General features: G+C 46.4%; 1 protein-coding gene across 1 annotated transcript in view; it reads left to right on the forward strand.

Annotated features, from left to right (window-relative positions):
- LOC141147325 (protein mono-ADP-ribosyltransferase PARP9-like) overlaps nucleotides 1–18,521 on the forward strand; it is a 142,295-nt gene that overhangs the window by 18,251 nt on the left and 105,523 nt on the right. Inside the window, exon 2 of the mRNA XM_073634547.1 lies at nucleotides 11,910–12,861. Coding sequence (XP_073490648.1) covers nucleotides 11,914–12,861 — 948 coding nt within the window. The 5' untranslated portion in view covers nucleotides 11,910–11,913. The remainder of the gene's footprint in view (nucleotides 1–11,909; nucleotides 12,862–18,521) is intronic.

Raw genomic sequence — 18,521 nt, forward strand, 5'->3', positions numbered from 1 at the left:
CACATGTACACACACACATACAGACACATGTACACACACACACACACACAGACACATGTACACACACACATACAGACACATGTACACACACACACACATACAGACACATGTACACACACACATACAGACACATGTACACACACACATACAGACACATGTACACACACATACAGACACATGTACACACACACATACAGACACATGTACACACACACACACACATACAGACACATGTACACACACACATACAGACACATGTACACACACACATACAGACACATGTACACACACACATACAGACACATGTACACACACACACACACACACATGCGCACACACACACACACACACGTACAAACACACATACAGACATACACACACACACAGACACTCACATGCTCACGCACATACAGATACACACATACAGACACATGCATATGTACACACACATACAGACACATGCACATGTACACACACATACAGACACATGTACACACGCACACATACAGACACATGCACATGTACACACACATACAGACACATGTACACACACATACAGACACATGCACATGTACACACACATACAGACACATGTACACACACACACACACACACACACATGTACACACACATACAGACACATGTACACACACATACAGACACATGCACATGTACACACACATACAGACACATGTACACACACATACAGACACATGCACATGTACACACACATACAGACACATGTACACACACATACACATGTACACACACATACAGACACATGTACACACACATACACATGTACACACACATACAGACACATGTACACACACACATATATACACACACAGACACATGTACACACACACAGACACATGTACACACACACACACACACAGACACATGTACACACACACAGACACATGTACACACACACAGACACATGTACACACACACAGACACATGTATAAAGCCCTTTTAAAACAAATCTAGCTTCTAGCACAGTACCTTTCATTTCCTCATTCAGCCGGGTACTGCACTGTAGGGGGAAGCAGAGAGCACAGCACACTCCCCTGCACTTTACTTTCACTTTTGAGGCTGACGGAGCTTCTCACAGTGCCGATGTACGGTTCGGCAGGGGATCGGGAGATCAGGCTCATCTGACAGCCCTTCTCTCCCCTGATCCCGCGGCACACCTGAGAACCTCTGACGGCACACCAGTGTGCCGCGGCACACTGGTTGAGAAAGGCTGGACTAATGTACGGTTAATCTCAGAACAAGAACAAACACATCAGGGGTAGTGAGGAGCAACGGCCCGCGACCCAACAGATCCCCCGGGCAGCCCCCCCTCCCCAACCCCTCTCGTGTATAGCAAACAGTAAATCACAAATACACTCACGACAGGACATTACACCTGCCACTCTTCGAACTGCAAAATTTCAGCAGGCTAAGATAACCACAAGGGCAGACCACCCTGCAAAAATAAACCCGTTTATAGACTTTTTTTTTTTCCAGCTCTACACCAAGAGGCCGACAACTCTTCTTGGGGTGAGACTTCTGTAACACTTTCAGACTGCAAAACCAGCAGCTGAGATAACCCTCAAAGGTTCATCGAACCCAGAGTAACCCGTCTATAAACGTCTGCTACAAGGGAAACCATCTCATACCAGAGGCCGAAAGCTCATCTGGAGATGAGACCACACATTCACACATGTAGCACTTTTAGACTGCTGAGTTTCGTAGCCCAAAGAATGGCAGACAGTGAACAAATACAGTCAGCAGAAACCCATTGACAGGTTCGTTAAACAACCTCAGGCGAGGAAATACCTGCCTCTAAGACAGTCTCAGCATACCGGCAGAATCCAGCCGTCAACCGAAAGATAAGAGAGTCGTACAGTGGTAAGAATATAAATCAAACTTACCATACTGTTAGGGCTGCGCAAAGACCCCCTCTGTTATCTTTCAATTAACGCCCGAATACTTGTCGCGGTATAACTTCGACTGTAGCCTGAGGTCCCGGGTTTCGGCACCATCTGTTATGGTAATGATTAAGAGCTCCAATCGAGCCCAAGGTTATCTGCTGCTGTCTCTAATTGGAAAGTGTGGATATGCATGCATATAAAAGTAAACACTCTGAGACACGCTCAGCACCGTTACTTGTTACACTTCTAATTTATTCAAGGCGGTGTTAATGTTTTATACACACAAATACGTCATTGCTATGTTAGTCTAATAGGTACATCTCATTGGTTAAGATAGAAAAAGAAAATGGAGAATCTTCATAACGAGGTCTGGCTGTCTTTGGTTTTATCTTCAGTTCCGCGTTCTTCTGATGTGTGGGATGCAGGGGGTACCCGCCATCTTGAGAAAATATAGGAACAGAGCAAACCTGTATACTTATATAATGAGTAAGGAGAAAAATATGTATGCACATAAGAAAATAGACATTTTCAGATTACTATTATTATTATCTACATCACATTCCTTCACAACGTCATATGGCCGTTAGCAGCGGCATGCTCAGTGCACCTGCGTGCCGCTGTCTACGGCGCATGCACTTTTGACATCAGTACCTGTCTTTTTGCAAATATCTCCTAAACAGTGTAGGTTAAGGAGATATTTCTTGGGCCTACAGGTAAATATTAATCTAGGCTTACCTGTAGGTAAAAGTGGCCTGTAAGGGTTTACAACCACTTTCAGAGCGCATGTGCCGGTGATTATTATAGGCTTACCTGTAGGTAAAAATGATCAAGCGCACTTTACCACCACTTTCAGCAACTCGCACCGATGAGTGTACAAGCCCAGACTCACCATGAGGAGGCGCTGGCTGAGCACAGCAGGAAAATACCAGATTTCTGGTTACTCAGCCAGAAACCAGTCGAGCACAAGTGGCCGCCTTGCAGGAGGCTGTGAAGTAGAGATGTGCACAATGGAAAAACTACATTTATTTTGTATCGGATTTATTCGTAAAGTTAATCACATATATTAGTCGTTCCAAATCATTTTGATTTTATGGATTTTATTGCGGAAGATTCAAATTCATTTGTTGTGTTATTTCCGAGGCTTCAAACATTAAAGCCTCAGTTTACACTGCTGCGACCCCCAAAGTCGTGTGCCTTTGCATTGCGATTTGCGTACGAATTTCAGGCCACTTTGATGTTTTTTGCGACTTTGGCTGATCATAATACAGAGTGTGACACGTATTACTGAACTTACAAAACCCTCTGAAGTCGCTGCCAAAGTCGCAAAGATAAGACAAGGAAATGACTTCCTTGCGACTTTTGTGATTTTTAACATTACAAACGGCCCAAGCTATCGCATCCTGTTGTCCCAATGAAACAATTGAATACAAATGAATTTGTTGTTTTCTTTTATAAACTTATTTTGGATTAGTTGAAATTTGTTACGATTGTGATTGTGATGTATCCAAATCTCTGAATAACGAAAACTTCCTTAGAATTTCTATTCGTAACTAAACAAATTGCACATGGGAAGTGTCCCCACTGGGAAGTGTCCCTCTCAGGGATGGGAGCAAGTGATTGTTGCTACCAAGTAGCCTTGAGGGCCAGTCACTACCTGCAGAAACTGACTCCCAGTGATGACATGGAAGCATTCCTGACCACCTTTTGAGAGAACAGGAGAGAGAGAGGAGGATTCTCTGAGGATTCTCAAAAGGCCTATTTCGACCTAACACCTGGTGACGTCAAGAGGTATGAGCAGCTGAAGGTGGAGATCCTGGCTCACCTTGGGTCAACTATGAGTGTATGGACCCAACAGGCGCCCCACTGGAGGGTTTGACTGGCTGCCAAGGTCCCGGATGCATGATGTGGTCAAGAAATGGCTCCAGCCAGAGGCCTTGTCCTGTCTTCAGATGGTTGAATGGGTTGTGTTAGACCAGTGCCTGAGGTTCATTCCAGAACAAGACAGCAGGACAAACTTGTAGAAATGCTCAAGAGCTACACCATGGTGGAGGAAGTATTTTGGCCTGCCAAATGCTGGTAACTTACACCAAGGGCAGCAAGGCCACCTACAACTCCTAGCAAGGAAGTCTTCCCTGACCCTGGAACCAGCATTTAAGCATTGTCTTCCTCAGTTCCATGGAGGTCTGTCCTTGCTAGGAGAATTGTAAATGTGCAGTGTTGGTGGTATCGATCCTGGGGCTATACTTGGGCACAGTGTCTACTACAGGTGAAGCCCATGGAGTGCAGGGCCATCAGTAGAGCATATTTTTAAGGGCAAAAGATATGCTTTACACACCTTGACCTTGTTGGGGGGCAATTTGAGTATTAAGTGTGGGTGAACCATTGGCCTTTACAATGGTCTTGCTAGACTCCGGCAGTATGAGCGCACTAGTACACTCCAGGGTGATCGGGAGAATCGGCCCAGTAGGAAAGACTGTCTGGGTAGTGTGTATCCATGGGGACACAAGGGAGTGTCCACTGGTTCCAGTGTTAATTTCCACTGGTAGTGCCTCTGTTACGCAAGAGGTTGGGGTGGTGAAAAAATTAGTACATGGTGTTATATTGGACAGAACTTTGGAACTATGAAAACAAGTACAGGGTGAACTTCTTGGACAGCTCAGACATTTGCGCCTTTCTGATCTCACTTAGAAAGGGGAATAATTCAAAATCACCCACACCAAGAGCCACTGATGATGGTTATAATGATGATGGTGATATGGTGAATGATAACGGTGTTGTTTGAAATCCACGTTTCAGGTCTCAAGACTGAGGTGACCTCTGAAAGGTGCGAGTCCTCTCCATTTGCAGGTCAAGATTGTGGAGGACGAGGAGAAAGCTTCCCCATTATATGTCTGGGCCAGAGAAGGGGGAATTTTAGTCCTATTACAGAAATGTCCCCTATTCCAATGCATTCTGACTTGGATGTGTCTGGGGGTGTTTTTTGGGCACTGTTTAAATGTGGGACCCTACACTGGTCAATGCTAGAGAGCAGATTACTGTCATTAATGGGGTTTCACAAATACCTGATTCAGAAAAGAAGTTTCCTCATTTTGCTTTTAATGGTGATTTGCTTTATCAAGTGGCTGAAATCCAAGAGACTGTAGAGCGGTTGCTGATTCCCCAGCCTTGTAGGAGGATGGTGCTCAATTTGGCTCACTAAGATGTACTGGAAGGACACCTGGTGGAGTAAAAATGGAGGCACAAATAACAGACCAGTTTTAATGGCCAGAAGTGAATGCAAAGGTTAGGAGGTATTGTGCTTCCTGCCCCACTTGCTAGCTAACTGCCCCAGTGTTGCACTACAGAAATCCTCTTGTGCCTTTGCCAATAATCAAGGTGCCATTGGAGCGCATTTCTACGGATCTGTTGGGTCCTTTAGTAAAGTCAGTCTGGGGTTCTTGATTACACAACTATGTGTAGCACCCTGATGTTTAGGCAGGGATTCTGTGAAATTTAGTTGACGGGCGGTACTTGCCTCGGCCAATTGTTAGGGTGAAATCAATTGACCTCCTAAGTCTGGAATTGCTGCACTTCTCTCTTCTGTCACTAGGTGGCCGGGTATCTGGTGACAATAGATAAGGGCATTGCAAGGACAGATTAGAAATGAATTGGGTCTCTCAATCTCGCAGAGATTTTCTTGGATCCCTTAGCCTACTGGGAGAGCCTATATATTTGGGTGGAGTCAGGTGATCGGTGTTCTGTGCCACCTGGATGGCTGTCTGGGTGGATGTGTGTTGTATTGCCCGGGCTGCTAGGCTGGACATTGGGCTTATCCCGGGGACATCTGGCTGCTAGGCTGTGTGAGGGCCTATCCAGAAGCAATAGAGTAGTGCTGGGTTGGGATTGCGGCTTGCAGTCCAACCAGAAGTTACGGTTGGAGAACCTGTCATGGTTGGAGGTAGAGGGGAAGCTGTCGCCACTAAAGAACCATCCACTTTATTACCAGGGACCACAGTGAGTAACTTAGGCAAGTACCAAAGCAGTATTCTCACCAACCGGGGATGGTGAAGAATTGGGAAACTTCATCGGGTATTAAGTCAGGGACCCAACCAGCAGAGGAGATGATTGCAGAGCATTATTGTATGCCAAGCCAGGGACCGAGCGGGCCAGTGGGGTGAAGCTTGATAAGTATCTGGATTGCCAAGCTAGGGACCCTGCAGGGAAGCAGGGGTGATGCTTGAGGAACATACTGAGTGAGAAGGTTGGAAGCGCTCAGGGGATCCAGTGGCAGTGGATCAGCGGGTCTAGTGAGAGAGACTGGGAGCTCAGCTGAGTGAAGATCTACAAGAGGTGATTGTAGAGAAAGTAAAGAAGTTTGTAACAACTGTTATAAGACTGTTGCCATAGGAGACAGCGCGTCTACACATGCAGATGTGGTGTCTAGCAGGATGCCTTTCCTTGTATGGCTGTCTACCTATAGAGATCTCGGAGTCTGCCAATTAACATTACAACTACTAAAGGGTGTCCTGGCCTACCTGGTTATTCAAATGTTATTGAACATGACTGTCACGGACCTGGCCGGAGCAGAGGCTGTTGGAGAGGACTGTGTGCGGGCCTGTTGCCCACCGATTATGGGCCCTAGCATTTGAGGTGAATGAGAAATCCAGTCTGAACTGTATTAATCGGACTCAGTCATGTATATATTGTATGGGGACTTCTTACTGTAGATTTGTGTCCCTGAAGAGGGAGGGGGGATTCCTCCAGCAGCCCCCTACTGATAAGACTGATTCATTCTGCTGGGACACATCCTGTGAGGAGATGCTGGTGTTATCAACATGTGTTTATGTTAATTGAGAGAGCTGATCACATTAGCCACCAGCCCTGGCTAATAGACGAATGGTCTAGGCTGAGGAGGGGGGAGATTGTTGTTTGTATTGTTAATTGTATTAATGTGTGAAGCTCGGTGCCCACAAGACTGTCATCTGGTCTGGGTACATTTTGTAATAAATTAGGTCATGTTAATTAGGTTAGCTTTGAGTCATCCCTGCTGTATAAAGGTCTGTGAGATCTCAAAATAAAGGTAGTTCTGATGTACTCCAAGACTGGTGTTGTCTAGTTCTTGGGGTTCCTATAGCCAGATCCATTGGACTCGTGTTCCAGAACTTAGGAAGCGGTATATGACGGAAGCACTCAAGCGGAGTGTGGGACGTTCCGTGACATTGGTGGCAGCGGTGGGATAGCTTCCTGAAGTCTGAAGTCTGGGACATCCAAACCTCCAACTTGATCCAACATCAGCATAGCAGACTTCAGTCACCCCAGCGGAGATATGGACCTGGCATCAGAATTCCCGGGGCTGCTGCGGATCATCCTTTCAACGTACACCAGGACTGTGTCTGAGGATGAATACCTGGAGCTCAGGCAGCTGATTCGGGTGGAGCTCTGGATTGCAGCCCTCCGTCTCGCTGGTATAAAACAGGGCAAGTGCTTTCCAACCCAAGAGCAACGGGCCAGTGACCAACGGGCATTGCGGATGGCATTCCTGGGAGAGCAGCCCCAGGAGCAATGGGTGACTGAGTTGGACAGGTTGGTCCAGCAGGAGATAGAGCTGGACAATCGTTATCGGGCTCTGCAATGGCACGCAGAGGAGGGATATTTAGGGGAGACAACAGAATGCTCTCCGGAGGGATATGACTTTGGCGGCCCTGGATTGCTGTGGGAGAACCTTACAGATCTTTTTATGTTTGGCGATGAGGGGGAACCTGACCTTGAGGACATGAGGGACTATAGAGAGTCTATGCTCGGTCTTGCAGGGGTCTCAGAGCTCAAACCTGATCTGGACCATTTGCTAAGGAAGGAACAGCATCTGGAAAGGGCATACAGGAAACTGCTAGAACAAGTTCAGCAGCATGCCAGAGAATCGGCAGTGGAAAATCCGGAGATTGCCGTCCCCAAACCTGAAGTGCTGACAACAGGGCAGAGCTCTGCTAACCTCTGTCCAGAAATGATAACATCTTCTGGGTTCCATGGACAGGAGATGGTGAACCTCTATTCCCAGACATCAGTTGCAGAGACATGGGATTTGATAGACTTTTCTGCTGAGGAAGAACAACCTGATGAGCCTCCAGCAGAAGAGCTGCTATCAGGGCCAAAGTTCACTGTGTTCTGCCCAGCACCAACAGTGGCTTCGGCCTTCCTGAGAGAAGAGGTAGTCGGCCTTTCTCCCACAACACTGACAGGGACATGTGATTTTCTGCCAGCAGCATCTATGGAGTTAAAACAAACTTCTCCAGCTGAAGATCTGGTAACTGAACAGAGGGTCCAAGACCTCTGTCCCACACTTTTACCACTTCCAGAGACTGGGGATTTAATAGACATTTCTGTAGAGGAGGAACCACCTAGCAAACCCCCAGCAGAAGTGCTGGCAACTGGACAGAGGGTCCAAGACCTCTGCCCCACACCTGCAGCAATTGTGGAGGCTCAGGGTGAGAAGATGGCAATCACTTCCCAGCAGCAGATACAGGGGGAGAAGGGAGCGGAGGTGTGTGTTGTCCCTCCCCAACAGTTGGCCAGGGTGGAGGAAGTGGGCTTTCCTCCCCAGCAAAGATCCGTGTACCTGGGAGACAGTACCATCGACATGTCGTCCCAGCAGCCAGATGAGGGAATGGAAAAGGAAGCAGCCGGCTCACCTCCCCAATGGCAGCTACACAGTTTGGGAGTGGAGGAAGCCAGCCGCCTGCCCCAACAGTTAGCCGGAGCAGAGGATGCGGAGTCCCCAGCAGAAGTGCTGGCAACAGGGCAGAGTGCTACCAACCTCTGCCCAGCACCGGCAACAACTACAGAGTTCCAGGGAGGCGGGGCAGTCGGCCTCCCTCTCCAACAGTTAGCCGGAACAGATGGTGTGGGGTTTCCAGCAGAAGGGCTGGCAACAGGGCCGAGGACTGCTGGACTCTGCCCTCAACTAACAGAGGATGGATTTCCTGTGAAGGTGGATGGGACTTCAGTCTCCACCTGTATACCCCAGGGATGCTGGGCAGTGGGCCCCAATCCCCAACAGCATGACGGAGTGAGCCCAGACACCCTGTCTTCTCTCCAGCGGCAGAAAGGATTCCAGGGAGAAGGGCCAGTCCAGGCCTCTCCCCAGCGGCAGATATGTTCTCTGAGAGAGGCAGAGGTTGGCTGGGTGAGTGATACTCTGTTTGGAATAATTTATTTGGGGTACTGTGTGGGTACAGGCAGTAGAGGACTGGAACTATGGACTAACTTCGGAGTCAACCCGTCTGGGGTCTCCTCCTGTGTTAGTCTCCTGCCGAAAGGGGAGAAATGTCACGGACCTGGCCGGAGCAGAGGCTGTTGGAGAGGACTGTGTGCGGGCCTGTTGCCCACCGATTATGGGCCCTAGCATTTGAGGTGAATGAGAAATCCAGTCTGAACTGTATTAATCGGACTCAGTCATGTATATATTGTATGGGGACTCCTTACTGTAGATTTGTGTCCCTGAAGAGGGAGGGGGGATTCCTCCAGCAGCCCCCTGCTGATAAGACTGATTCATTCTGCTGGGACACATCCTGTGAGGAGATGCTGGTGTTATCAACATGTGTTTATGTTAATTGAGAGAGCTGATCACATTAGCCACCAGCCCTGGCTAATAGACGAATGGTCTAGGCTGAGGAGGGGGGAGATTGTTGTTTGTATTGTTAATTGTATTAATGTGTGAAGCTCGGTGCCCACAAGACTGTCATCTGGTCTGGGTACATTTTGTAATAAATTAGGTCATGTTAATTAGGTTAGCTTTGAGTCATCCCTGCTGTATAAAGGTCTGTGAGATCTCAAAATAAAGGTAGTTCTGATGTACTCCAAGACTGGTGTTGTCTAGTTCTTGGGGTTCCTATAGCCAGATCCATTGGACTCGTGTTCCAGAACTTAGGAAGCGGTATATGACGGAAGCACTCAAGCGGAGTGTGGGACGTTCCGTGACAATGACATTATGACAGAGTCCAATGTTAAGGTCCGAGTAAAGCCGTATCATATCCCAGAAGCACAAAGTCTCAGAGGAGGTCCAGAGAATGCTTGAGCGCAATGTCATTGAGGAATCGGAGCGAATGATCAAGCCTGAATGCATGACATTGTAGGACTTAAGCCCATATACTTAATACCATCCTACCCTACATACCCTCCCTCCAAAAACATCAGGGATGACTCGGACTAGTTTCTGGAGTAAAATGGCCTTGCGACCTTTTATTTAAAACATATAATTTAACATAAATATATAAATAACTGTATTTCCTTAAATAACTTGTTAAGGTAACTTACTCAGTAAGAACTATGACTATGACCTAGGTCACTGGTACAACCTCGTTAATTTAAAACCTGCCAGTCGGAAACCCCGGACACGGCATTATAACAACATACCCCAGTGACCTGGCATTTTAACTCCTGCAGGTTAACCCTTAGGGCCTGAAGGTACCAACTACAATCCCCATCCTTCCATGTATGGGTACCAGCAAAACTCCCATCATCTGAATGGGTACAATCAAACAACCCCCCATCCTTGGATGGGTACACATGTTACAACTTGTAACAGAACTTATCCTATTCAAGGAACAAACAACTACTGCCAACCATTGGGAGGGTGGGTGGGAATCTCGTCCACCACCACTCTCAAACTAATGTCACTTCCCCTTCCTACATCTCCTACACAAAACTTCCTGCAGCCCCTCTCCTTCTCTAAAAGGAGAAGTGTAACCCTTTCAGGGACAGGCAGATGTGCAGTCCAGCACTGTCATGCCGTCCCTGCGCTTAGGGTCCCCCTGGCTCCGTGACTCTCTTTTGCACCAAAGCCCAACTGCCATCCTATGGTTTTGCAATGATTGTCGGAAACTTAGTGGGAAGGGCCATCAATAGAGAGTACTGGAGGGCCGGGGCCTTGTCAGCGTGTATTGGGCCCCATGATTTCAAATGAACTAAATTCAAAATGGCTTAGCAGTCACCCCACTATTGGACATACCTGTAAAAGGTGTTATACTTCTTTTGTATGTACAATTAATATCGACAAACAAAAATCACATGTAAAAACATTGCATTGTCCTGCTCCCATATATATATATATATATATATATATATTGTAATAGTCCCTGTCACTGGGAAAAGGGATGGGATCTCTAACCCTGTGTCCATGTCTTATGGAGAGCCAGCAGGTTGTGTGCCCAGGTGCACACAGCCCATATAACGAGGGGCTAGAGAGAGCAGAGGGTGGAGGAAGGTGGAGTGTGTGTAGCTTGTTGCTACTGCTGTGTGAAGACAGACCTGTGTCTGGAGAGTGGTCTGCCCTGTGGGAGTCTGCAGCCTATGTAAAGGGGATTCTTTGCCCAGGGACTGGGAAAGGCTGGCCAGCCTTGAGAGTCGGGGAGACTGAGGAAGCCAGTGAGTCCAGGGGGCTGTAAAGAATTGGCCAATCTGTTGAGAGCAAGCAGAGGAACTGCTGACAAGAGAGCCAGGTGGCTCGGTATGTTTTCCTTATTTTTGGAGTGCTTAATGAAGTTAAACCCCTGCGTGGGAATCCTGAATGGACCTTTTTGCTTTTGTTTTTCGGTTTAATAAACGTGGGCTACCAGGCCCTTAACTATAATGCCTGTCTGATGTGGACTCACTGCACTAAAAACGCATTTATCGCTTGAGCTAAATACCCCAAACATTACTATATATATATAGAGAGATAGAGAGAGAGAGAGAGCACCTGTATGTTGCGCCCATATAAACATCAACCTCAAACACATGGTTGCTATATATTGCTGCATTTGTCTCTTATTTTCTGCTTTGTATAAATAAAATGTTCTAGTTTATTTAGAAGGCAATGAGTCCACAATACACAATGTAATTAATGTAAAGGATAGAATATCACCATTCCTTGCCCAGTTGATAGATAAATGCTGTGTATGTGTGGACCATTCTCGGGGGTTCTCGGTGCCCAGAGGTGGTAAACTCTAATGACGCTCTCTGTTTTTCTTTCAGAAATATGGATTGTTCCCGGAGGTTCCCTCTTCAGGAATCCACTTACAGGAATCTTTTTGGGTATAAGAATGAGATCACTGAACTCTTATTCAAGAAGTTTGGTTGTGTGGTGGAGTTGAACGGTCCTGAACTCAGTAAATCTCACGCTCCATCAATCAAGGCTGAAAAAGTTTATGAGAAGAGAACCTTGGGGGGCCCTGTGGTCAGTGTATGGAAGGGCGACCTCACTAAGCAGGACGCTGACGTTGTGGTGAATGCCGCTAATGAAGACCTGGATCATATCGGGGGGTTGGCCCGTGCTTTGGTGGAAGCTGGAGGACCAATCATCGAAAGGGACAGCAAAGATTACATTGAGAAATATGGAAAGATAAAAACTGGAGAGTACGCAATCACACGTCCCGGCAATCTCCCCTGTAAGTGTCTCCTTCATGTTGTGGGGCCGATATGGTTTAAAGAAACTGCCAGCAAATGTGATGATGAGCTTGCCGAATGTATCAAGAATGTGCTGAAATATGTGAATCAACACAAAGATATCAAATCTGTGGCCATCCCAGCCGTGAGCTCCGGGATCTTTGGGTTTCCTCTCCAACAATGTGCAGATATTATCGTGAAAACCATTCGCTCATTCTGTTATACTGTGACACCATCTCATGCAAAGGAAATCCGACTGGTGAATAACAATGACCCGGCTATCCAAGCCATGAAGTCGGCCTGTGAAAGCACTTTTGGACCAAGTGATGACCTCAGTGGAGCCACATCAGGTCCACCTGACCAAACACGGGCAATAACACGCAGCATGAGCGCTAAATCACAACCTTCACCAGCAACGTCCCGCAATAGGGAAGCTCCTGGGCAACACTCAGCACACAGACCCTCTACAGAGATGTCACAACCCATCACCATCAATGGATTAACCCTTCACCTGAAATATGGGCTGATAGAGGAACAGAAGGTAAGTCCATCGTATTTCTCTTTCCACCCATCTCCATAGATAATAAATACCGGCATACATACCACTACGCAGAAGAAAGATTTCCTTGCTGTCTGTTTTGATAACAAAAAAGATTTCATCTGCCATTCTCTTCTGGATTTCCGTGGTTGGGCTCTGGGCTTTGTAAGAACAAACACTGTGTAAGGCCTGGTGCACATCTATGCGTCTTCAGTTTTGCAGAATCACACTACAGTCTATTTAACATGACTTCCTATGGGTCACGGTCACCTCTCTGCGTTTTCAGCCGGTGCGTCTTTTGCAAAGAGTCGGGAACTTTTTGCCCACAGCAGGTTGCGTTTTTGGTTCCATAGACTTCAATGAAAACGCAGTGGAAATGCATCAAAAACACAATATAAACGTGTCAAAAATGCATGTGAAAAAAATGCACTGGAAAAGTCCATTAACTGCAACCTGCATTGGTATGAATCTAGTCTAAAGCCCAGCTTTAGTTTAAATCAGCTAAATACATCGCCGGTGCATCAAAACAAGAATTATACAAAGTCTTACAGTTACATTTTCTAAGAAAGCAGCCACAGCCTGAGTAGAAAAGCACATCTCCTGCCAGAATGCTGCAGAAAAGGACCCTTGCTCTCTATGTGGAAGCAGTGGTCTCTCTTCAGAGGTATGATCCACCCCCTGCTGAATAAGCTCTGCAATCATCAAACCTGAGGATTTCTGCTGATTGGGGAGGTCTAGTTCTGACTCAGCAGCAGGGGGTACATCGGACCTCTGAAGAGAGACCACTGCTTCCACACAGAGAACAAGGGTCCTTCTCATTCTGAAGAGCACCCAATGCACCTTGCTGACAGACTTGCATTGCAGAGCCGTGCAACATCTGACAACGCACTAATGTGCATTGAGGTGCGATGCACGGCCACATACAGTGGGGACAGAAAGTATTCAGACCCCCTTACATTTTTCACTCTTTGTTATATTGCAGCCATTTGCTAAAATCATTTAGTTCATTTTTTTTCCTCATTAATGTACACACAGCACCCCATATTGTACACACAGTGTATACAATATGGGGTGCTGTGTATACAATATGGGGTGCTGTGTGTACAATATGGAGTGCTGTGTGTACAATATGAGGTGCTGTGTGTACAATATGAGGTGCTGTGTGTACAATATGGGGTGCTGTGTGTACAATATGGGGTGCTGTGTATACAATATGGGGAGCTGTGTGTACAATATGGGGTGCTGTGTGTACAATATGGGGTGCTGTGTATACAATATGGGGTGATGTGTGTACAATATGATGTGCTGTGTGTACAATATGGGGTGCTGTGTGTACAATATGGGGTGCTGTGTGTACAATATGAGGTGCTGTGTGTACAATATGGGGGGCTGTGTGTACAATATGGAGTGCTGTGTGTACAATATGGGGTGCTGTGTGTACAATATGGGGGGCTGTGTGTACAATATGGGGTGCTGTGTGTACAATATGAGGGGCTGTGTGTACAATATGGGGAGCTGTGTATACAATATGGGGTGCTGTGTGTACAATATGGGGTGCTGTGTGTACAATATGGGGTGATGTGTGTACAATATGGGGTGCTGTGTGTACAATATGGGGGGCTGTGTGTACAATATGGGGTGCTGTGTGTACAATATGGAGTGCTGTGTGTACAATATGAGGTGCTGTGTGTACAATATGGGGAGCTGTGTATACAATATGGGGTGCTGTGTGTACAATATGGGGTGCTGTGTGTACAATATGGGGTGATGTGTGTACAATATGGGGTGCTGTGTGTACAATATGGGGTGCTGTGTGTACAATATGGGGGGCTGTGTGTACAATATGGGGTGCTGTGTGTACAATATGGGGTGCTGTGTGTACAATATGGGGTGCTGTGTGTACATTATGGGGTGCTGTGTGTACAATATGGGGGGCTGTGTGTACAATATGGGGGGCTGTGTGTACAATATGGGGGGCTGTGTGTACAATATGGGGGGCTGTGTGTACAATATGGGGTGCTGTGTGTACATTATGGGGTGCTGTGTGTACATTATGGGGTGCTGTGTGTACAATATGGGGTGATGTGTGTACAATATGGGGTGCTGTGTGTACAATATGGGGTGCTGTGTGTACAATATGGGGTGATGTGTGTACAATATGGGGTGCTGTGTGTACAATAATGAGGACAAAAATCAACTTAAATGATTTTAGCAAATGGCGGCAATATAACAAAGAGTGAAAAACTTAAGGGGGTCTGAATACTTTCCGTCCCCACTCTATGGTGCTTGCAACTTTTTTGATGCATTTTTGGTTTGTTAAGCTTCTTAATAAAATGAATGGTCCGCCCTAATGGAATGCATGTGAATGGGCTGCATATAGTGTGTGATGTACACTGCTAGGAATCAGACTTTCCTCACCTCTGATTTGATGCACCTGGAATGGATTTAGCTGATATAAACTGTAAGTTCACGTTGACCTTATGTAATATGTCTTTCCCAGGAGTTGTTTTTTCTCCCGTTTTACGTTATTCCACAGGCTATTCTGGGTACAATTTTGAGGAGACCATTTTAGAGTAGAGCGGCCACATTGGGGGTCATCTTGGCAGATGGGCAAACTCTGAACAGCGAGGTTACAGCTGGCACTTAGGTACCACCAAGCCTGGCATGTTGGTCCATGGTCAGAACAGAATAAATATATTTTGCATGCTATTCTGCTCTGCAGTACAGAGTTACAGAGCATCCAGAAAGTATTCACAGCGCTTCGCTTTTTCCACATTTTGGTATGTTGCAGCAATTCATTATTTTCCTCCAAAATTCTACAAACAATCCCCATAATGACAACGTGAAAGAAGTTTGTTTGAAATCTTTGCAAATTTATTAAAAAAACATCTGAAAAACACCCCCACAGCATGATGCTGCCACCACCATGCTTCACAGTAGGGATGGTATTGGTCAGGTGATGAGCGGTGCCTGGTTTTCTCCAGACATGACACTTACCATTCAGGCCAAAGAGTTCAATCTTTGTATCATCAGACCAGAGAATTTTGTTTCTCATGATCTGAGAGTCCTTCAGGTGCCTTTTGGCAAACTCCAGACGGGCTGTCATGTGCCTTTTACTGAGGAGTGACTTCCGTCTGGTCACTCTACCATACAGGCCTGATTGGTGGAGTGCTGCAGAGATGGTTTGTTCTTCTGGAAGTTTCTCCTCTTTCCACAGAGAAACGCTGGAGCTCTGTCAGAATGACCATCGGGTTCTTGGTCACCTCCCTGACTAAGGCTCTTCTCCCCCCGATCACTCAGTTTGGCCGGACGGCCCTCTCTAGGAAGAGTCCTGGTGGTTCCAAACTTCTTCCATTTACAGATGATGGAGGCCACTGTGCTCATTGGAACCTTCAATGCTGCAGAAATGTTTCTGTACCCTTCCCCAGATCCAGTGGCGGATGGTGAAGTTTTAGGATGGGGGGGCGTCAGACCCCGCCCTTCCTTTTTGACCCCTCCCAGTTGGTGAAAATGGGTGTGGTTTCAGCGAAACAGTGGGCATGGCTCTAAGGTAGTGTGGTTGGCGTCTGAGATGAACGAGGGATAGAGGGACAGCAGGTCCTACACAACAATAGAAGTATGTGTATTCTAGAAAGTTTAACAATCAGCAGATAAAGATATTCCAAACACCTGGTGTTAGCGCTTCAATTATCCCGGCACCATGGTTGTTATGGTGTCAGGATTAGGGATGAGCTTCGTGTTCGAGTCGAACCCATGTTCGACTCGAACATCGGCTGTTCGGTCGTTCCCCGAATTGCGAACGATATGGGCTGTTCGCGCCAAATTCGTGTGGCGTGTCACGGCCCATAATTCACTGTGGCATCGCAGTGCATTGCTGGCTGATGATTGGCCAAGCATGCACTATGACCCGCATGCTTGGCCAATCACAGCGCCGCCTGAACAGAGAGCCGTAATTGGCCAAAGCCAAGGAGGCTTTGGCCAATTATGGCTCAGGGGATTTAGTACACGCCCCACACTATATAAGGCTGCCTGCACGGCGGCCCTGTGCAGTGTGTTCCGGTGTGCTGAGAAATAGAGAGAGAGAGAGAGAGAGAGACAGTGTCATTTCATTTGAGTTAGATAGATTAGGCAGGACAGTCAGTCAGTTAGCTGCACTTAAAGTGTATTGTGTGTATATATATGCATCCCAGGTGTTGCGCATATATATATATATATATATATATATATATATATATATATATATATATATAATATATATATATATATATATACACACACTGTATTCAGTTTAGCTAGATCCGTTCCTGTTATCTTCTAGACTATTTACATTTAGTGCAGTGCGTCCTGCTCACAGTGTTCAGCTAAAACTACAAGTTAGTGCGGTGCGTCCAACTCAGTGTTCAGCTAAACCTAGAAGTTAGCGTAGTGAGACCTCTGCACAGTGTCCATCTAAAGCTACAAGTTATTGCAGTGCGTCCTGCTCACAGTGTTCAGCTAGATCCGTTCCTGTTATCTTCCTACTGACAGGCAGGCTTGTCTTGTTACAGTATATAAAGCTACCTCAAGGTAAGGTCTGCTCAGGCCTACAGCACACCAGTCAGCGCCAAATGGATCAATTGATGTCAAAAAGAGAGCAAAACTAAAGACTGGGGGAGATAACACTCAGTATCTATGCAGAGTGATCTAAAGGACAGCAGCCGTTTTAGAAAATCATAAGATTAAAACAAATATTATTAATAATAGTATATATAAACCAGACGAGTAGACATATACTACAAACAGCGCTAATTGTTGAGCAAAGATAAATATAAGATCATGCGGCCAACTACGCACAAAAGCAATCAAACAGAGAGGCAGAGAGTCTGTGAAGTGCTCAGAAAAAAGTCCATCAGTGACAATACAGTAGTATCTCAGTGTGCGCCTTCCACCGGTCAGCAGAATTTCACCCTGTGTTGACACTCTCCCCCTAGGGGATCGAACTCACCAGATCTACTAATTTAAAAAGCCTCCAAGAACAAAAGGTCTTCTCAGCACCACTCTCTCAGTACCTTCAGTTGCAACCTGTTCCTCTAGGGTAAAGTATGTCCTTGTGTCATTGCAGGACATAGGAAGGGCTCCTATGATTTTCCATCTGGTCAATTGGGAGAGGGATCTGTTGGATCCAGTGTGCAGTGGATCGCCCTTTAAGCCGGAAGGATCGCTATTATCATCATCTGATTACATATGTGTATAGCCCATGCACTGATGGTATTCATCTGTTTGGAGTTGTGCCCCCCCCCTGAACCCCCAGGAGCGGTACTGAGAGAGTGGTGCTGAGAAGACCTTTTGTTCTTGGAGGCTTTTTAAATTAGTAGATCTGGTGAGTTCGATCCCCTAGGGGGAGAGTGTCAACACAGGGTGAAATTCTGCTGACCGGTGGAAGGCGCACACTGAGATACTACTGTATTGTCACTGATGGACTTTTTTCTGAGCACTTCACAGACTCTCTGCCTCTCTGTTTGATTGCTTTTGTGCGTAGTTGGCCGCATGATCTTATATTTATCTTTGCTCAACAATTAGCGCTGTTTGTAGTATATGTCTACTCGTCTGGTTTATATATAAAGCTACCTGAAGAAAATTACTGGTGTTCCTTTGATCCTATTAGTACCACAGTCAGACAGCTA

This window comes from Aquarana catesbeiana, linkage group LG06 (assembly GCF_042186555.1).
Source record: "Aquarana catesbeiana isolate 2022-GZ linkage group LG06, ASM4218655v1, whole genome shotgun sequence".
NCBI classification, from domain to species: domain Eukaryota; kingdom Metazoa; phylum Chordata; class Amphibia; order Anura; family Ranidae; genus Aquarana; species Aquarana catesbeiana.